Below are 18,718 nucleotides of genomic sequence, written 5' to 3'. Positions count from 1 at the left end.
CACCGGTTTTATGAAATCAAAAGGCCGTCTACTTTTAAGAGAATATAGTAATGCATCAACCTGATTTTTGATAGCTTTGACTGTACGACATCTGGACGTACGTATAAATGACCTACGTGTGCCACCACAGGGAACCCGTTCATAAGTGCAAGGCAATGTATCTCAAACGCTTGACCACCGGACAACGAAATTTTTATCTTTATTTCCATAAGATAGATGAGTTTTTACCCAGCACTTATTTTTTATTTGCGTTTTAAAAAGTAACATGGGATTATTTACTAACACATTTTATGGAAAATATTCATGACCGTTTCATATAAAACTAGTTAAAGCAGTTTTATAAGTTCACTCACTTGTTGGACGGTTGTAACCAGACAACTGTTTGAAATATCAAGAGTGCAGCTCGAACCCTTGGAACTCATACACTGCATTCGGTTGAGGAGGAGGTTTTCTAGTAGGGCCCCCCCAAGGTTTTTATCCTACTGTTTTTTTCCATAGCAGGGAACATATCTTTGCATTGTAAGTTTGTTTTTTTTACCTGAACGATTTCTTACTCTGCACACTCATCGAAATATGATTATTATATACTTTAATAGCAATTATGAGCATCTTTCCTTCGTTATAGTTAATCTAAAACTAGTGCAGATCGATCTAGATTAGGTCTTATGTTCGATAACACTCAACTGCAACTATATAAAGTGAAAGCACTGGTTCACTGCTATCCACCAGGCACCCAGCAGAGTCACACCATAATAAATGTTGTGGTGTTGTTTTTGACGCATGGCATGCAGTGACAAAGAAAGGAATAAATATGTATTCGTAACTGTGATGCTCATCTCTGGCCTTGGTGTGCCGTGGGTGATGCCTGTGTTCCCCGCTATGGACTGCAGTGAACTATGTTGCTCTTTTAACATCGGGGTTGTCCAGCGCTCTGTGCGGACGTGCTTTTGTGTTTGGTGCGGTGTTCTGAGCGATGTTGCCCAGTGGCGTCACGTTGGCTATGCAGGTGGTTTGGGACATATCAGTGCTCTGTGTGGCGGTGCTTCTGTGCTCACTTCGTGGATCCATGCAATGTTGCCCGGCGGCGGCAGGGTGGCTGTGTGGGATTTATTTTCGTGCACCTGATGGGACTGTGGTAGCGATGCCATTGGAATTACATCCTGACCCTCTCTTGGTGGACTCCGCCCCCAATTGTAAAGTGACCTTGGGTGTGAGAAAGGCGCTATATAAATTGAACTGATTATTATCTCATCTCATCTCATTATCTCTAGCTGCTTTATCCTGTTCTACAGGGTCGCAGGCAAGCTAGAGCCTATCCCAGCTGACTACGGGCGAAAGGCGGGGTACACCCTGGACAAGTCGCCAGGTCATCACAGGGCTGACACATAGACACAGACAACCATTCACACTCACATTCACACCCTGATTATTATTATTATTATTATTATTATTATTAATTACCACTCTCGCAAGACAATGCAGCAACTTACTGACACAAAAGTCGATAGTTCAGATGCTATTATTATCTCATCTCATCTCATCATCTCTAGCCGCTTTATCCTGTTCTACAGGGTCGCAGGCAAGCTGGAGCCTATCCCAGCTGACTATGGGCGAAAGGCGGGGCACATTCATACCCTGATTATTATTATTATTATTATTATTATTATTAAGTACGGGCGAAAGTCGGGGTACACCCTGGACAAGTCGCCAGGTCATCACAGGGCTGACACATACAGTGGTGCTTGAAAGTTTGTGAAACCTTTAGAATTTTCTATATTTCTGCATAAATATGACCTAAAACATCATCAGATTTTCACACAAGTCCTAAAAGTAGATAAAGAGAACCCAGTTAAACAAATGAGACAAAAATATTATACTTGGTCATTTATTTATTGAGGAAAATTATCCAATATTACATATCTGTGAGTGGCAAAAGTATGTGAACCTCGAGGATTAGCAGTTAATTTGAAGGTGAAATTAGAGTCAGGTGTTTTCAATCAATGGGATGACAATCAGGTGTGAGTGGGCACCCTGTTTTATTTAAAGAACAGGGATCTATCAAAGTCTGATCTTCACAACACATGTTTGTGGAAGTATATCATGACACGAACAAAGGAGATTTCTGAGGACCTCAGAAAAAGTGTTGTTGATGCTCATCAGGCTGGAAAAGGTTACAAAACCATCTCTAAAGAGTTTGGACTTCACCAATCCACAGTCAGACAGATTGTGTACAAATGGAGGGAATTCAAGACCATTATTACCCTCCCCAGGAGTGGTCGATCAACAAAGATCACTCCAAGAGCAAGGCGTGTAATAGTCGGCAAGGTCACAAAGGACCCCAGGGTAACTTCTAAGCAACTGAAGACCTCTCTCACATTGGCTAATGTTAATGTTCATGAGTCCACCATTAGGAGAACACTGAACAACGATGGTGTGCATGGCAGGGTTGCAAGGAGAAAGCCACTGCTCTCCAAAAAGAACATTGCTGCTCATCTGCAGTTTGCTAAAGATCACGTGGACAAGCCAGAAGGGTACTGGAAAAATGTTTTGTGGATGAATGAGACCAAAATAGAACTTTTTGTTTGAAATGAGAAGCGTTATGTTTGGAGAAAGGAAAACACTGAATTCCAGCATAACAACCTTATCCCATCTGTGAAACATAGTGGGGGTAGTATCATGGTTTGGGCCTGTTTTGCTGCATCTGGGCCAGGACGGCTTGCCATCATTGATGGAACAATGAATTCTGAATTATACCAGCGAATTCTAAAGGAAAATGTCAGGACATCTGTCTTTGAACTGAATCTCAAGAGAAGGTGGGTCATGCAGCAAGACAACGACCCTAAGCACACAAGTCATTCTACCAAAGAATGGTTAAAGAAGAATAAAGTTAATGTTTTGGAATGGTCAAGTCAAAGTCCTGACCTTAATCCAATTGAAATGTTGTGGAAGGACCTGAAGCGAGCAGTTCATGTGAGGAAACCCACCAACATCCCAGAGTTGAAGCTGCTCTGTACGGAGGAATGGGCTAAGATTCCTCCAAGCCGGTGTGCAGGACTGATCAACAGTTACTGGAAATGTTTATTTGCAGTTATTGCTGCACAAGGGGGTCACACCAGATACTGAAAGCAAAGGTTCACATACTTTTGCCACTCACAGATATGAAATATTAGATCATTTTCCTCAATAAATAAATGACCAAGTATAATATTTTTGTCTCATTTGTTTAACTGGGTTCTCTTTATCTACTTTTAGGACTTGTGTGAAAATCTGATGATGTTATAGGTCATATTTATGCAGAAATATAGAAAATGCTAAAGGGTTCACAAACTTTCAAGCACCATTGTAGACACACACAACCATTCACAGTCACATTCACACCCTGATTATTATTAATTATTATTATTATTTAGTACCACTCTCACAAGACAATGCAGCAACTTACTGACACAAAAGTCAATAGTTCAGATGCTATTATTATTATTATTATATTCAGGTTGATTTTGTACCCTTGCAAATATTTTGCTCATACACTCATCAGGAGCTCTGCTTTCATTCAGTGCCTATGTATTTATTTATTCAGTTAATTACACAGTGTGGCGCAGGATTGTAGAGACATTCTTGCCATATAATCTTCCCCTAACTGACACAAAGTTTACGTACAAGGCAAAATATGAACCTCGGAAAAATAACACGGCTTTAATACCACTGATACACACTACAGGACCAGATGTTTTTTTCATGGAAAGGTGAATTTGCATGGCATTGACTAACAGATGTGAAACGGTGTGTTTTTGAACTCACCTTGCCATAAGAGCCCTGTCCCAACACTTTAAGAAGCTCGAACTGTGATGGGTCAGCTTTCTCGAAGCCTTCTTTCACATGGCTGCTTATATCAATCTCTTTGAGGATGCTGTCATCCTGCAATGGAAGCAGATGGTACACAGGGAGACCATGTGATTGGAGGGAAACAAACACTCTTACCATTAACCTGCGTGTGTACGAGTGAGAGGTTTCACTAGCTTTCGTTGCGACTAATGGAGCTGTCATAAACACACTTAGTATGAATCACAGCTGAATCATATTTAAAAATACAACTGATATTATATGTGATAAATATTATGTGCAGTGCAGTGTTCTGCAGTGCGTGGGTGTGTGAGCTGTGACGATGGACATCTCTTCTCGACAAAAAGAAAACAGTAGTTGTAAATATGAAGCAACATTTATCATGGATAAGGTAATAATGGGCATCATTAATATACACCCAGGCTTAGTGATTAATAAAGGGAACTGACTGAGCTGCTGAATCACAAGTTCTTTAAACCTAGTTCTGTAGTCTGCTAAACAATAAGGAGTACGACACAACGGACAGAAATAATCCAAGCCGCAAGCGTTATCCTGCTTATAAAACTGATTCGCCAACAGTTACAAATTTTTTATTGATTAATGAACAGCGTATGATGCCTTTAATGGTTTAGGAGTTACGTTTAATCTTGTGGAACGTCCAGGAGACAAGATAGTTCCTGTTGTAACCTACATTATTCTATCCACAGTCATTGGATATGAGCAATTGCACGCTCCGATTGGCGACTCTACTACTAGGATATCAGCTCATACTGTATACAGCAAGGAGAGAAAAACAAAATGGCGGAGCGTGCTGCTGAACCAACTGAGGACGAAATAAAAATGACTCGAAAACAAAACCCCAAAAATACAAACAAAAAAGCAACAAAATATGGAATGAAAGTATTTCATGGTACGGGTAAGAATGTTTTTTTTTTTTTAATTTTTCAAAAATTATTATTAGAGCATTTTTCACAAATTGCTCCTGTCATATCGCCGGTTTTTTACATTCTTCATTTTTAAGCATTAAAATTTGTTGATTTTTTTAAGACTGGTTCAAAAGCTTAAAGAAGAAGTTTGAAAATTACACAACTGAAATGTCCAAGGAAGAATTAAATAAATATCTAAAGCTATTCTATACCTTGGCACGACAGCAAGACGGCACTTTCTACAGAAAAACAACACTCAAGTCAATTTGTGCAGCCATCGATAGGTTTTTAAGAAGTCCGCCTAAGCAGAAATGATTTTGTCAGATGTTTTGTATAAAGTTTTTATTCATCAAATTTGAAAAAAAAAAAAAAAGATCTGTTTCTCAAAATCTAGTGAATGTGGATAGAATAAAACAGTGATTCCACTCAATCTCATCATACATGGCTTATAGCCAACAAAATCACTGTCGCTACGTGCCTCATCAGCTATCAGCACATGTACGACTCGATTTCATGGAATAATTGTTAATTACAGCAGCTACAATATCAATAGCTACTCCTGTATTCTCTCTCTGGAAGTTAATAAGACAAAAAAAAAAAAAGTCTTATCGTGTGACCTGGAAAGCACAGACTCACCTGTCCTGAAGATGACTCCTTCCATAAATGTTAAATAAACACATCCTTATCAAAAGCTTCAGCATATTAATGATAGTATGTTTGTCTTTGTAAAACATGCTGTTTATCCATTTATTAGCAGCCTTAAAATTAAATAAAAAACATTCATCATAGAAGTTAGTAATCTTACTGCTTTTATTTATGCCACATCAGTATACGGTCTATTCCCATCACGTTCAAATAGGTTCTTCCTTGCCTCCTGTTTTTGTCCGTTTGTCTGGCTGTAAGCAGGATTATGCAAAACCTACCAAACCAATTTCCATGAAACGTGGTGGAAAGGAATAACACAGGCCAAGGAAGAACCCACTCAGTTCTCGAGTGGATCCGAGTCATGGGGCAGACCCACGAATTTACTTTCACCAACATGGCGGCATTTGGCCTTGGTGGAAGTCTGTGCATGACAATGCCATTTATCTTAAACTCCAGTAGATGGCAGTAAAGTTCAATAGTGACAAAACATAGTCAATGTAGAAATATGATGACTCCATATCGCAATCCACATTCACAGGTACCAGCAGTCCTCTGGGATACATATGCAGGCAAGTTGCTCAAACGTAATACAGAAAGCAGTCATTGTGGAGCACCAGAGGACAGTGGTTTCAAAAGATATCTTAGGTGGGGTTTACATTAGACCGTATCAGCGGATCATCAGATTAACGTTTTTAAAACGATTAGTGTGCACACAGCAACACCAATACACGATTTGCGTGCACACAGCAACACCAATACACAGATACGCTCGGCTCCGCAGGCATCCTGCGCTCCAAATCACTCCGCCCTGAACAGCGAGTGCCCCTCTGGAGGGTGCGCACTCCGGCCCTGCGCAGCTCACAGAGCGCGCGAGTGAAGTGCACAAGCAGTGATTCGGGACTGAGCCGCTGTGTGTGTGATCCCAGTGCATATCACTTACCACTTGCAAGTGGAAGGATGGCAAGCCTAAAGACAATCATAACTACACAATGGGCAGTATTTGCATCAGTATTTGCAGTATTTTCATACTTTTATACTCTTTAATGAAAGGTGATACAAGGCGGAAGTCCGCGCCGTTTTTCAGCAGTCGCGTCACATGACCAACGCCAGCGAATCAGGAAGGTGGATGTCACAGTGACGTTGTCCAATGACGACGCCAGCTAGAGCTCAGCACAGCGTATCCGCGTATTCTCAATGTTTACACAGCACCGGACCTGACACGATCTGGATTGAATACGTGGACCCTGGCGGATTCCCGTTTCCCGGCGTTTCCAGGCGTTTTAATGTAAACGGACAGTGCATCCGCGAAGAAAACGAGACAGATACGGTCTAATGTAAACTTGGCCTTAATGTGAGACAAACAAGTGGTTGCGATTGCAAATTTGGATATTGTAGAAGAATCGACTGTTCTTGGGTTTCACGTGACGTCACATCCGCCTCCTTAGTTATTCAAAACTTTAGCTGGTGGTCTACCAAAGCTCAGTTGACAAAGCGTTTGTATGGAGAAGGTGCATTGCTCGCATGAAAAATGCCTTACGCTTGCATTGTTTCAGGTTGTTCGAATCGATCAAACCAGGAAACTGATAAAAGTTTCTTCAGGGTTCCCAGTAAACTCATAAAAAAAGGGTGTACAAATACAGGATTTTACAAAAAGACATTGAGAAAGGTGGCTTTTGAACCTCTCACTGAAATCGAAGGGAGACGAGTCGAAGCATGCTCGAGTTTGCAGTGATTGCTTGGTGAAAGGTTTGTATCTCCCTCTCAGCTACGTCCTTAGTGTTTTCCAAGTACTTTTCTTGCTATGTGTCGTTATCTTACGGTACTTTGTTTAGTTGCGAAGCACTAAAGTCCCCAACTGTTTCTTTGTTTCCTCCTCACAAAGTCCATATGCATGAAGGTCGCGACAAAATTCTTACCCAGCCATACAGTTACAATGCGCCATGATCACTTCTCCGTCTTGTTTAACTAAGATCCAGGTCTTTAAAGGGGTTTCTGATGATCTTTGTGAATGATTTACCTGAAGCCTAGGTCACAACCGGCCGTACGTGCTCCTACGGCCGGTCTACGTGCAAAAAACGCAAGAAACGCACGGAGGGCGTGCGTGAGACGTGCTGATTTTCGAGCTGTAGACTGGCCGCAGAGGTTCTTTGTCATGTCAAACAAACTCTACGGGCACTTACCTTTTTTTCAGGTTGCAAGACAAACTTACGGCCAACGTGCGTCTTTCTCCACGAACAAAAAAAAACGTAGCGATTTGGGAAACGCCAAAAATTGCACGGCCAAAAAATCGTACGTCCGGTTGTGACCTAGGCTTGAGAGATAAGAGCAAACACAAGTGAGAATCAAGCAAACTATTGTTTATTTACACTTCAACTTGCAGCGCTTCATTGTAAAGACGCGAACGAAAAGCTTAAAAAAAAACTTACACGGGCCAAAACAATACAGGATTCATTCAGCAGCGATTTGATACCGATGTCCTTTTCCCAGCCACATACAAAAAAAAGCCGTAAGCCTCCATACTCTTCCACGCTTTCATCTGTTTTGCGGTGTAGAAGGACGTCTGCAACACCAGATAGTTCGAGATGTCAGGAAACTCGACTGAAGGGTAGTTTTCAAGATCGTATGACACATCCTTCTTTCCCAGACTGTAGGGGTCGATTCCATTGCACACAGCAATCTTCTGAATATATCTAAAGCGAGCAGTGGCTTCTAGATTACGAGCATACTCTGATAACTTATCGCTAGTTGTTTGCACTATGGCAGCCGTTTTAGTTTGCTAGACCACCAGCTGTTTTACCAGAAGTGAAATCGCTAAGAAAAGTCATGTGACTGAAACCCAAGAATTATCCTTGGTGGAGGTCTGCACTCTCCAAGTGCCCTTCTAGTTCATTTATGTTCATTCCGCTTTCCTGATGGGGAGTCGTGGTGGCATCAGGCGAAGCTGTCTATATTCCCAGTCACAGATTCCAGCTGTTCCTTGGGGCTCTCCAGATGTTCCTAAGACAAATGTGAGATAAAGGGCATTTTCACACTTGTCCTGCATACCTGAATCACTCATTTGTTGCAGGAACTCCTAATTGCAGGTTTACCAAATATGGTACACAGTAGATTCATCCTTTTATTGACTGATTTTTATTATTTTCCTTTAGTACCAACGTTCAAGAGGTGACGAACAACGCTTTTTGGATGCTTGGCGTGTTATCGTGCAGGAGCAGCTCTCTTTCCCTGCCATCACAAAACTTGGAAAGCGAAGTAACATGACACATACTCAAAGAGCAATGGATAGCTTTCTCATCATGGTTTGGTGGAACCGAGCCCCAGACCATCATTTTCAAGATGAAAAGGGAATAGTTTTCTGGGCTGCTCCTGGGCTTGAAAAGCCACTTTCGCATTTCGTCAAACGGTAAGTGTGACAATGACCAGTGGGTTCTTGGGTTGCCCCGGGGTCTCCATCCAGTAAGACATGTGCTTGACAGAGCTCTCCGGGAGCTGACACAGGCGTGTCCTTTTAAGCGAATTTGAAGGAGCTACAACTCTACCCCAAGGCTCTGCCAGATTGTCAAAACAATTAGATGTAAAACTCCTGCGGCACGTAATATGGATGCAGTCTGACAGCCGGAAATCGTACACTCTGGATGAAAACTTGTGCTTTAACAGTTACGTGTCCTGGGTTGCACCATCTGTTGTTCTCAAAAAGCACAAGTCCACCTCCTCGCCTCCGTATTTTTGTGAGTGTATATGATACAAAATCCGCCCACCTCTCAGATATGTTTCAGGCAGTTTTTCCTTTAACTGGCACTGGCCTACACCACGAGCCACTGTTTGTTCTAGGACCTGATACCTGGTGCCAAGATAACACAACAAGAGCAGAAGGCTGGAATGCTGCAGCATGCTGTCTACACTTCATGTACTACCTTTCAGCAGCACACACTGTAAGATGCGTTTGCAGCAGAATTAATGAGACTAACTGATCACTTAGCTCTTTTTCTCTTTCATTCCATTTATATTTTGATTAAATTGAATTGTATGGAGTTGTTAATGTGATGGATCCATCATCCAAATCACATGTTTTTTTCCTTTTCGTTACAACTTCCTGGATAAAGTGCCTTCAAAATCGTAACCATTCACTATGTGGACAATATAAGCACATCTTGCTTAACTTAACATTGATTTTGCTGATAAAATGCAAATGGTTTAAAAAAAATCTATAACATAACATGCAACTCAGCCACGCTAACCATCTACATCAGCCTTCACTTTCATATTCTGCATTGTTAGCAACATGAATTATGGATTATATCAAGTTGTTTAGACTAAAATAATGTTTTTTAATTGTCTTCACTAGCTGTTTTCACTCTTGTAAACTCCTTTTACTACAAAGCCAATTGTAAACTTTACAGAGCTTCATGGGCTATAACTGTAACACTGAAAATGATGCAATTTAGAAAACTGGACATCTGTAAATGAATCGTAATCTCTTATTTGTAAAATGGCTTGTTTTTCCAATGCAGAAAATATGATTCATCTGTTTGATGACAACGGACTCGTTTGAAAGTTGTTCTTTAGCTGCACCTTTTCTGACGTGTTGTGATGATTACGCCAAACACCAGTAAGTTGAAGCGAGAGTCTCGACCATCCACAAGCACAAAAATTACTGGTAGGCAGCAGGCAAATTGAGAAATGGGCAATTCCATGTAAATGTCAACCTCACCATGCAAAAATAAAGCAACATGTAATACATCAAAACCACTCCCAGAGATATCACCTAGGCCTGTATTTTACAGATGTGAATAAGTTGAACCAATTTGTAACCAACCTAATATGTCACAGTCAGTCTTTCTTTCTTATAATGTAAACCCCAAGCTAAAATCAACTTTGATCATGTACAATTCTATATTATTGCCACAAGCCACAGAAATGTATGCTAAAATCCACAAAACAGCAAAACAATAGCCATCCTAAATATTATTTAAGAACTTTGATAGTTTTAGCTGATATTTAGAGAGTTTTTCAAAGGGTTATGGTGGTTAAATTGCTGATTTTCTAAACATATGCCATGTCTATTTCAGACGCGTCACATCCATAACGGAATTTCGTCACATCCATAACGCTGACTTTTCCTTCCGAAACTCTGCATGAAATACAAAATATTTTAAACAAAGATTTTTTTAATATTCACCTTGGACCCCTCTATCAAATGGATATCTCCATTTCGACATTAGGTTTACGATTTCACAGAGTTTGATAAAAATGTACAGTCACCCAAGAAAAGTGATACTTTTTCTGTCACATCCATAACGCATCTTTTATTGGCATTTTCTGGCATGCCCTAGATGTACTATGGGAATTGTTCTTGTTCTATCACTTCTCCAGTATGGTACAGCCTTAAAATATGCAACACCTGTTTAAATACTGGGAGACAATAAAACATGCACTGGGTCATTTGTTGCCATTTTGAGTTCAAGTGTCACGTCCATAACGCTGGAATTGCTCAAATATATCCACCCAAGATGTTTTATTGTTGGTGCTGGAGCACAGTAAGTGCATGAAATTCACATCGATGTATGCTATTCAAAATATATTTCACATTGCAGTGCTTTTAGGCTTTAGGCCTCAAAGCTTCCTCTAAACCAACTTATACACAATGGTATTTCACATTTTCCACCAAAACCATCATGAATACTCAGATAATGAATAAATCTTCATTTACTTCAATACCAACCTGTAGATGAAATTTACAACCCCAATTCCAAAAAAGTTGGGATGCTGTGTAAACTGTAAAGAAAAACAGAACATGATCATTTGCTAATCATGGAAACCCTATATTTCATTGAAAATAGTCCAAAGACAACAAATCAAATGTTGAAACTGAGAAATTGTATTGTTTTTTGAAAAATATATGCTCATTTTGAATTTGATGTCAGCAACAATTTTCAAAAAAAGTTGGGACAGGGGCATGTTTATCACTGTGTTGCATCACCTCTACTTTTAACGACACTCTGTAGATGTTTGGGAACTGAGGAGACCAGTTGCTGTAGTTTTGAAAAAGAATTGTTGTCCCAGTCTTACCTGATATACAATTTCAGTTGCTCAACAGTCTGGGGTCTCCTTTGTTGCATTTTGCACTTCATAATGCACCAAATGTTTTAAATGGTTGACAGGTCTGGACTGCAGGCAGGCCAGTTTAGCACCTGGACTTTTTTACTACGAAGTCATGCAGTTTTAACCCTCTGGGGTCGAGAGCTTTACTGGCGAAGTTCGGCAGGTTTAGAATGAGTAGGTCATTTATTCAGATAAATATCTTAGTGAGTTTTTTATCATACAAGCATGATAAACATATTGACAGAAACTTTACACTTTCCTATGAGCCCACTGCCAAATAATATAGTTTTTAAATTACCTAAATTAGATGAAACATAAAACTTGTCACCTTACTCCGTCACACCGGAGTCGGAGTGCTCACTTATGCATTCATGAAAGACTATTCACATGGTAACGGCATGATAATCACTTTCACTCTTTTGGTTTCGATTGGTTTCTCTTTCGTCATGGGAATGCCCACCGTAAACAGAATAAAATTTGTCAGACATAGTTTAGGCTAGAGGTCTGCGCGGGTTGGATTTTTCAGTCCCGCTCCCACCCGCGCCCGCATTGTGCAGTCCCGCTCCCGCCCGCAAAGAATTATGATTTTCAGTCCCGCTCCCGCCCGCGCCCACAAAAAAATTATGATTTTCAGTCCCGCCCCCGCCCGCACCTGCCATATTTTGTCCCACTCCCGCCCGCAAATCCCGCATGATGCAGACGTTCGCGTTATTTCTCAGGAAAGTTCTTGTCTTGATACAGCGTGATGGTGCCCCGCCCCCTACTTTGAGTGGATTTGAGCATAAATATCTACAGCTCACGTTTGTTATTATTTACCTTGTTTCTGAATTCAGCATGTAGTGTCTCTAATAATAATAATAATAATTAGTGCTGTCAAGCAATTAAAATATTTAATCGCAAATTGCACATTAGAAACCATTGTAATTCTCTGATCAGCATAAAAAAGTGAATGGGCTTGCTTTGTACTAATGGTGTGGTTTTTTTTATTGCAAAGCAGAGCTAGTAAGAGAAGTGAATTGATTTACTGCTTGAGTTAGTCTACAACTCTAATCAGAGAGACAGGTTACACAGTGACGGTAGGCTTGACTCAATGCTATCCCAGAAATCCTTCCTGTAATATGCAAATTTGGCCGCCTCTGATTGGACAGCCAAATTTGCATATTACAGGAAGGATTTCTGGGATAGCATTGAGTCAAGCCTACCGTCACTGTGTAACCTGTCTCTCTGATTAGAGTTGTAGACTAACGCAAGCAGTAAATCACTTCACTCATGGTTCTCTTGCTAGCTGGGTATGAACTGTGAGTCATTAGAGTGATCAAAGGATTTCCCATTAGGGTGATCAATGGCAAATTTAAGATGCCACTTCTCACTCAATCTGGCAATCTGACTCTCTCTGCAAATTCAGGCATCTTAAAATGTTTTTATTAATGCCAAATAAAATATTCAGCACAAATTATATATGATAGACATAAATTAATAATTTATAAATTTTATTTCAAACACGTTTTTAGTTAGCGGGACTGCAGCTTGTCACTGCTCCCGCCCGCGCCGCATATTTGCACTCCCGCCCGCGCGCGCGCATATGTGCACTTTCGGTCCCGCCCGCAATGAGCTTTCAAAATTTGTCCTGCGCCGCACTGCTTTGCGGCGGGGCCCGCGAGTCCCGCGGGACTGCAGGGCTCTAGTTTAGGCTATTTGGAGATAAAACTTGTTGCGAGATAGCACACGGATTTTACACGCTTCGGATGATTCAGGACAGCGATTCAATTCATGATTCAGGACAGTGATTCAGTTCAATCTTGAGAACTGCGACACTGATGATGAATGGTGCCTTTTCTTCTTCTTTATTTATTTATTTTTTTACTTCAGCTTGATCCAGCCAAAGATCAACTTGAGTAAGTGTAAATATTTCTTCTATTTATGATGAGTAAATTGGTTGATATGCGTGCGCTGTAGTGCATACACAGGAAAAATGACCGAGCAATTTTTTTCCAGAGTTAATTTTTTTTCCTCAAAATAGTTCATTTTGCTCTATTTTGAGTTTAGAGAGTAAAATTTGGAGTTGGAGTGGGAGCAAAATTACAGAGTAATTGTGTAACAGATTAACAGAGTAGGTTGTGGCTCCGAACTGAGTAAAATAGTACAAGAGTTAATTTCAAGACAATTAATAGAGTCAAATACCAAAATAAAGTCAAATACCAGATAAATGAAGCTGTTGTAAAAAGCAGTTTTAGAATGGTGTTGGAATGTGTGAAAGAACATGACCTTACCCATTGTGACTTGACTTGATGGGATTAAGAGTTGGCAGTGGGAGGGGTTTTCAATCTTCTCATTGAATGAATGGAAATTTTTACCCTTCTCATTGAATACCCCTCCCACTGCCAACCCTTTATCCCAAAACAATAGGACATAATTTTTTTTTTGCTAGCCAGTTAATTGTCCAAATCAATGGAGCAGATTTAAGTTTTTGTGCTTGATACATTCCTAAGACTGAACAGAATCACCTCAAGTGATTAAAACTGTTTGTCACAATGGACAATAGGATGTTTTTTTTCCTATACATTCCAACACAGTTCTAAAACTGCTTTTTACAACATCTTCATTTTTCTGTTATTTTTTTAAAAGTACAATCATGACATATGTACGACATAGATATTAATGTAGCTGAACTTGTGCTGAATACAAAAACATAAAGTCAACGACTTTGAAAATACTGTTTAAATTTGTTGAAATTGACAACAAAATCAGGGCATGTCAAAATCATTAGAGTGCCAGAAAATACCCTCAGACCCCAGAGGGTTAATATCTGCAGAAAGTGGTTTGGCATTGTCTTGCTAAAAGAAGGAAGGCATTCCCTGAAAAAGATTTTGTCTGGATGGCAGCATATTGTGCTGAAACGTGTATATATCATTCAGCATTAATGATGCCTTCCCAGATGTACAAGCTACTCATGTCATGTGCACTAATGCACACTCATACCATCACAGATGCTTGCTTTTAAACTGCACACTGATAACAAGCCGGATGGTCCCTCTCCTCTTTAGCCTGGAGGACATGGTGTCCATGATTTCTAAAAAGAATTTCTACTTTTGATTCGTCAGACCTCGGGACAATTTTCCACTTCGCCTCAGTCCATCGTAAAAGAGCTCGGGCCCAGAGAAGGTGGTGGTATTTCTGGATATTGTTTACGTATATCTGGTTTTAACTTGCATTAGTGAATGCAGTAATGAACTGTTTTCACAGACGATGGTTTTCTGAAGTGTTCCTGGGCCCATACAGTGATTTCCACTATAGACACGTGTCTGCTTTTAATGCAGTGTCGCCTGACGGCCTGAAGATCGCAAGCATCCAATGTCAGTTTTCAGCCTTGTCTCTTGCATGCAGAGATTTCTCCAGATTCTCTGAATCTTTTAATGATATTATGTACCATAGATGATGTGATCCCCAAATTCTTTGCAGTTTTACAATGAGAAACATTATTCTTAAATTGTTGCACTGTTTCTCCACGCAGTCTTTCACAGAGCAGTGAACCCCTCCCCATCTTTACTTCTGAGAGACTCCACCTCTCTGGGATGCTCTTTTTATACCCAATCATGTTACTGACCTGTTGCCAATTAATCTAATTAGTTTATTTTACCATGCTACAACTTTTTCAGTCTTTTGTTGCCCATGTCCCAACTTTTTTGAAATGTGTTGCTGACATCAAATTCAAAATGAGCATATATTTTTCAAAAAACAAAAAATCTCAGTCCAACATTTGATACGTTGTCTTTGTACCATTTTAAAAGAAATATAGGGTTTCCATGATTTCCAAATCTTCACATTCTGTTTTTAGTTATATTTTACACAGCGTCCAAACTTTTTTGGAATTGGGGTAAGGTAGTGATGATCCAAAAACTTTTGTCATGTAGTGTATTCATTACAAATTTGAAGATTTCTACCTTTGGACAAAACCAAATAAAAGGATATTAGATGCTTCAGCTGGTGAATGATGCATTTAAACCTGTGACCATAACAACACTAGCATATTTTTAAGTTCAAAATGTTCTTCTTCAGAAAAAGTGAGTGCTTACAAACCACAGATTTGATTAGAAAGTCGGCATGCAGGCAAACGGAGTTGTAGTTAATAACATACTTTTAATGCTCTTAGTCGAACGATTAATAAAAAGCTAAAGGTTTCTTTAAACCCCATTAAAATCTTCCTTTTCTCTACTCCCGGAGTCTTTACACACACAGTATTAAACTGATTACATGATATATATTCTCCCTTTGTACAGAGCAAAGGAAAACAGATGATGCACAAAGCAGCAACTGAAGGACAGACTTGATGCAATATCCCTCACTGCAAAGCACATGATTCAAGTCAGTGCATTTCATTTCAGCTGACCTAATTGTTCAAATCAGACATACTATGTATAGACTTTTCAATTTTTATACATTGCGAATCCACTTGGATTTGAGCATACCGAATAAAAAGCACAACTGTATGAAAGGGATTTACATAGTTGGTCGGTACCAGAGGTGGACAAAGTACCCAGCTTCATTACTTCAGTCAAAGTACAGATCCCACTGGTCAAATGTTACTCTGATACGAGTGAAAGTTGGACAGTCAAATTTTTACTTGAGTTAAAAGTACTGAAGCACTTGCTTTTAAAAATACTTAAGTATTAAAAGTACATTTTCTGTCAACGCATTGTTGTATTATTGCCACAACGCTTACAAAACCTAATGCCTCTGAAGCAACCGATTGGATTTACTGACCAGCTTGTAGAACCTGTAGAAGAAACACCTGATAGAATGTTACAAAATGAAACACAAATGAACTGAAAAAGAGCCATTGTCGTTTTCATTTTTTTTTAAAATTGTAACACTCCTCCCCACCCCCACAAAGCAGCATGGTAGTGTTCTGACCCAGCTCTGGCAGTATGTGCATGTTAATCAGGAGGACAGTGGAATAGCTGTAAATGCAGCTTGCTCAGAAAATGACAATCCAAACTGCTTAAAACCCAGATCCACACCTCAAGCTTAATAACTGCCCAACAGCAACACTGCTTTAAGCAAGACAAAAAAAAAATGCAAGACCATCATCTAACATCTCATCTCATTATCTCTAGCCGCTTTATCCTGTTCTACAGGGTCGCAGGCAAGCTGGAGCCTATCCCAGCTGACTACAGGCGAAAGGCGGGGTACACCCTAGACAAGTCGCTAGGTCATCACAGGGCTTCATCTAACATCAAAATAAAAAATTCCAACAATTTGTTGTGACTGACTAATACAATACTGTCCATCTCACAGGTCTCACGTGCACATGTGTATGTATTCATGCACATATGAATCTGCCTGTGGAATCATGGTGGTTTAATGTTAAGCTAGCTAGTCAGTAGCTAACGTTACTAGAAAAGAAAGATTTCTACATTTTGGTTATTTGGCAAGATTATGCTAAAACATATTTCTGAAAGCTCTTCAGATAAGTTAATGTTCTTCAAGTTAGCGTAACTCTGTTTTTACATGCTAACTAACAGTGTCCAAATTAACTAGCTTTGTGTAAACGTTAGCTGTGGACAAGGCGATGGCAACTTGGCGGGCAAATCTATGGAAAGTCATTTGACTAACCAGACTGCATAGCTATTGCAACATTATTGCTAGCTCTAAAAGCATATAAAATTTCATTGCAAGCCTTCTCTTGGAATAAATATCTCAATATGCTTCTGCAGGGGGCGGCACGGTGGTGTAGTGGTTAGCGCTGTCGCCTCACAGCAAGAAGGTCCGGGTTCGAGCCCCGTGGCTGGCGAGGGCCTTTCTGTGTGGAGTTTGCATGTGTCCGTGTGGGTTTCCTCCGGGTGCTCCGGTTTCGCCCACAGTCCAAAGACATGCAGGTTAGGTTAACTGGTGACTCTAAATTGACCGCAAGTGTAAATGGTTGTCTGTGTCTATGTGTCAGCCCTGTGATGACCTGGCGACTTGTCCAGGGTGTACCCCGCCTTTCGCCCGTAGTCAGCTGGGATAGGCTCCAGCTTGCCTGCGACCCTGTAGAACAGGATAAAGCGGCTAGAGATAATGAGATGAGATGAATGAGATGCTTCTGCAGGTCGGATGGCAAGTTTTTGTAGGCTGTGATGTGCTCCGTTTTAGGCAAACAAAGCAAACATTTAAAATGAAACGACTATTTATTCCTTTCAGAAAACTGAAACATGGGTTCTTGGTATGGCCATGAGTGCGTGCATTCTCCAGAAGAACTGTCTACTTCTATTCTGCCATCAACTGATCGTGTTAAATAATGCTGCGGAGAAATCACTGATCTTGATTTTATACAGTCTATGGATGTGACGTGACCCTAGTGATTACTGATAGACTGTCTCAGTGTCACCTGTGAAAAAAAACCAATCACGTTTTAGAAAAGAAAAGAAAAAAAAATCCACTTTCAAAGCCACTTCATAGTAACGAGTAACGAGGACCTTGATAGAAATGTAGTGGAGTGAAAAGTACCATATTTGTCTTTCAAATGTAGTTAAGTTAAAACCATAAGTTGCCAAAAAAATAATACTCAAGTAAAGTACAGATACTCAAAAAGTGTACTTAAGCACAGTACTCAAGTAAATGTACTTCGTTACTGTCCACCTCTGGTTGGTACCAACACTGTGTGAGACTTTGAAACAAAAAGATATTCAGAATTTATCATCATAGCAGGAAAAAAATCCAAATCCAAATCTGTGGAGTGGTGGTTCAGTGGTTCCCTTGAGCATTTGGTTGATTATTCACAAGGTTGCGAGTAGGAATCCTAGCACTACCACTGCTACTGTCACTCCTGTGTCCTTGAGCAAGGCCCTTAACCTTCTCCTGCTCAACTGTATCCTGTTGCTTTAGATAAAAGCATCGTGCAAATGAGTAAATGTAAAAAGGCACCAAAATATATGCAGGACAGGAAAAAAAACAGGGCTCATGAGGTTCTACAAATGGGACTAAAAAAAAAAAGTTAAGCCTTTAATTAAGGTTAAAAGCGTAGTTAATTGACACCTGCAGGTTTTATTTAAGTCCATCTGCACACAAATGAACAAAGGTTAATTTCATACCGGGTGTTTTTTTGCTCTACTCCGGGTATTTTTGCTACAGAATATAAAATGCCACTTTTAACATCTCATCAGCGATCAATATTAATCACAGGTACACAGATACTTTGACGATTTCACATCTAATACTGCAAG

General features: G+C 40.0%; 1 protein-coding gene across 1 annotated transcript in view; it reads right to left on the bottom strand.

Annotated features, from left to right (window-relative positions):
- rps6ka2 (ribosomal protein S6 kinase, polypeptide 2) overlaps positions 1–18,718 on the bottom strand; it is a 101,403-nt gene that overhangs the window by 76,950 nt on the left and 5,735 nt on the right. The window contains exon 3 of the mRNA XM_060924626.1: positions 3,802–3,918. Coding sequence (XP_060780609.1) covers positions 3,802–3,918 — 117 coding nt within the window. The remainder of the gene's footprint in view (positions 1–3,801; positions 3,919–18,718) is intronic.

The sequence above is a fragment of the Neoarius graeffei genome, chromosome 7, assembly GCF_027579695.1.
Source record: "Neoarius graeffei isolate fNeoGra1 chromosome 7, fNeoGra1.pri, whole genome shotgun sequence".
In the NCBI taxonomy this organism is placed as follows: Eukaryota; Metazoa; Chordata; class Actinopteri; order Siluriformes; family Ariidae; genus Neoarius; species Neoarius graeffei.
This window is presented reverse-complemented; position numbering and strand designations above follow the sequence as displayed.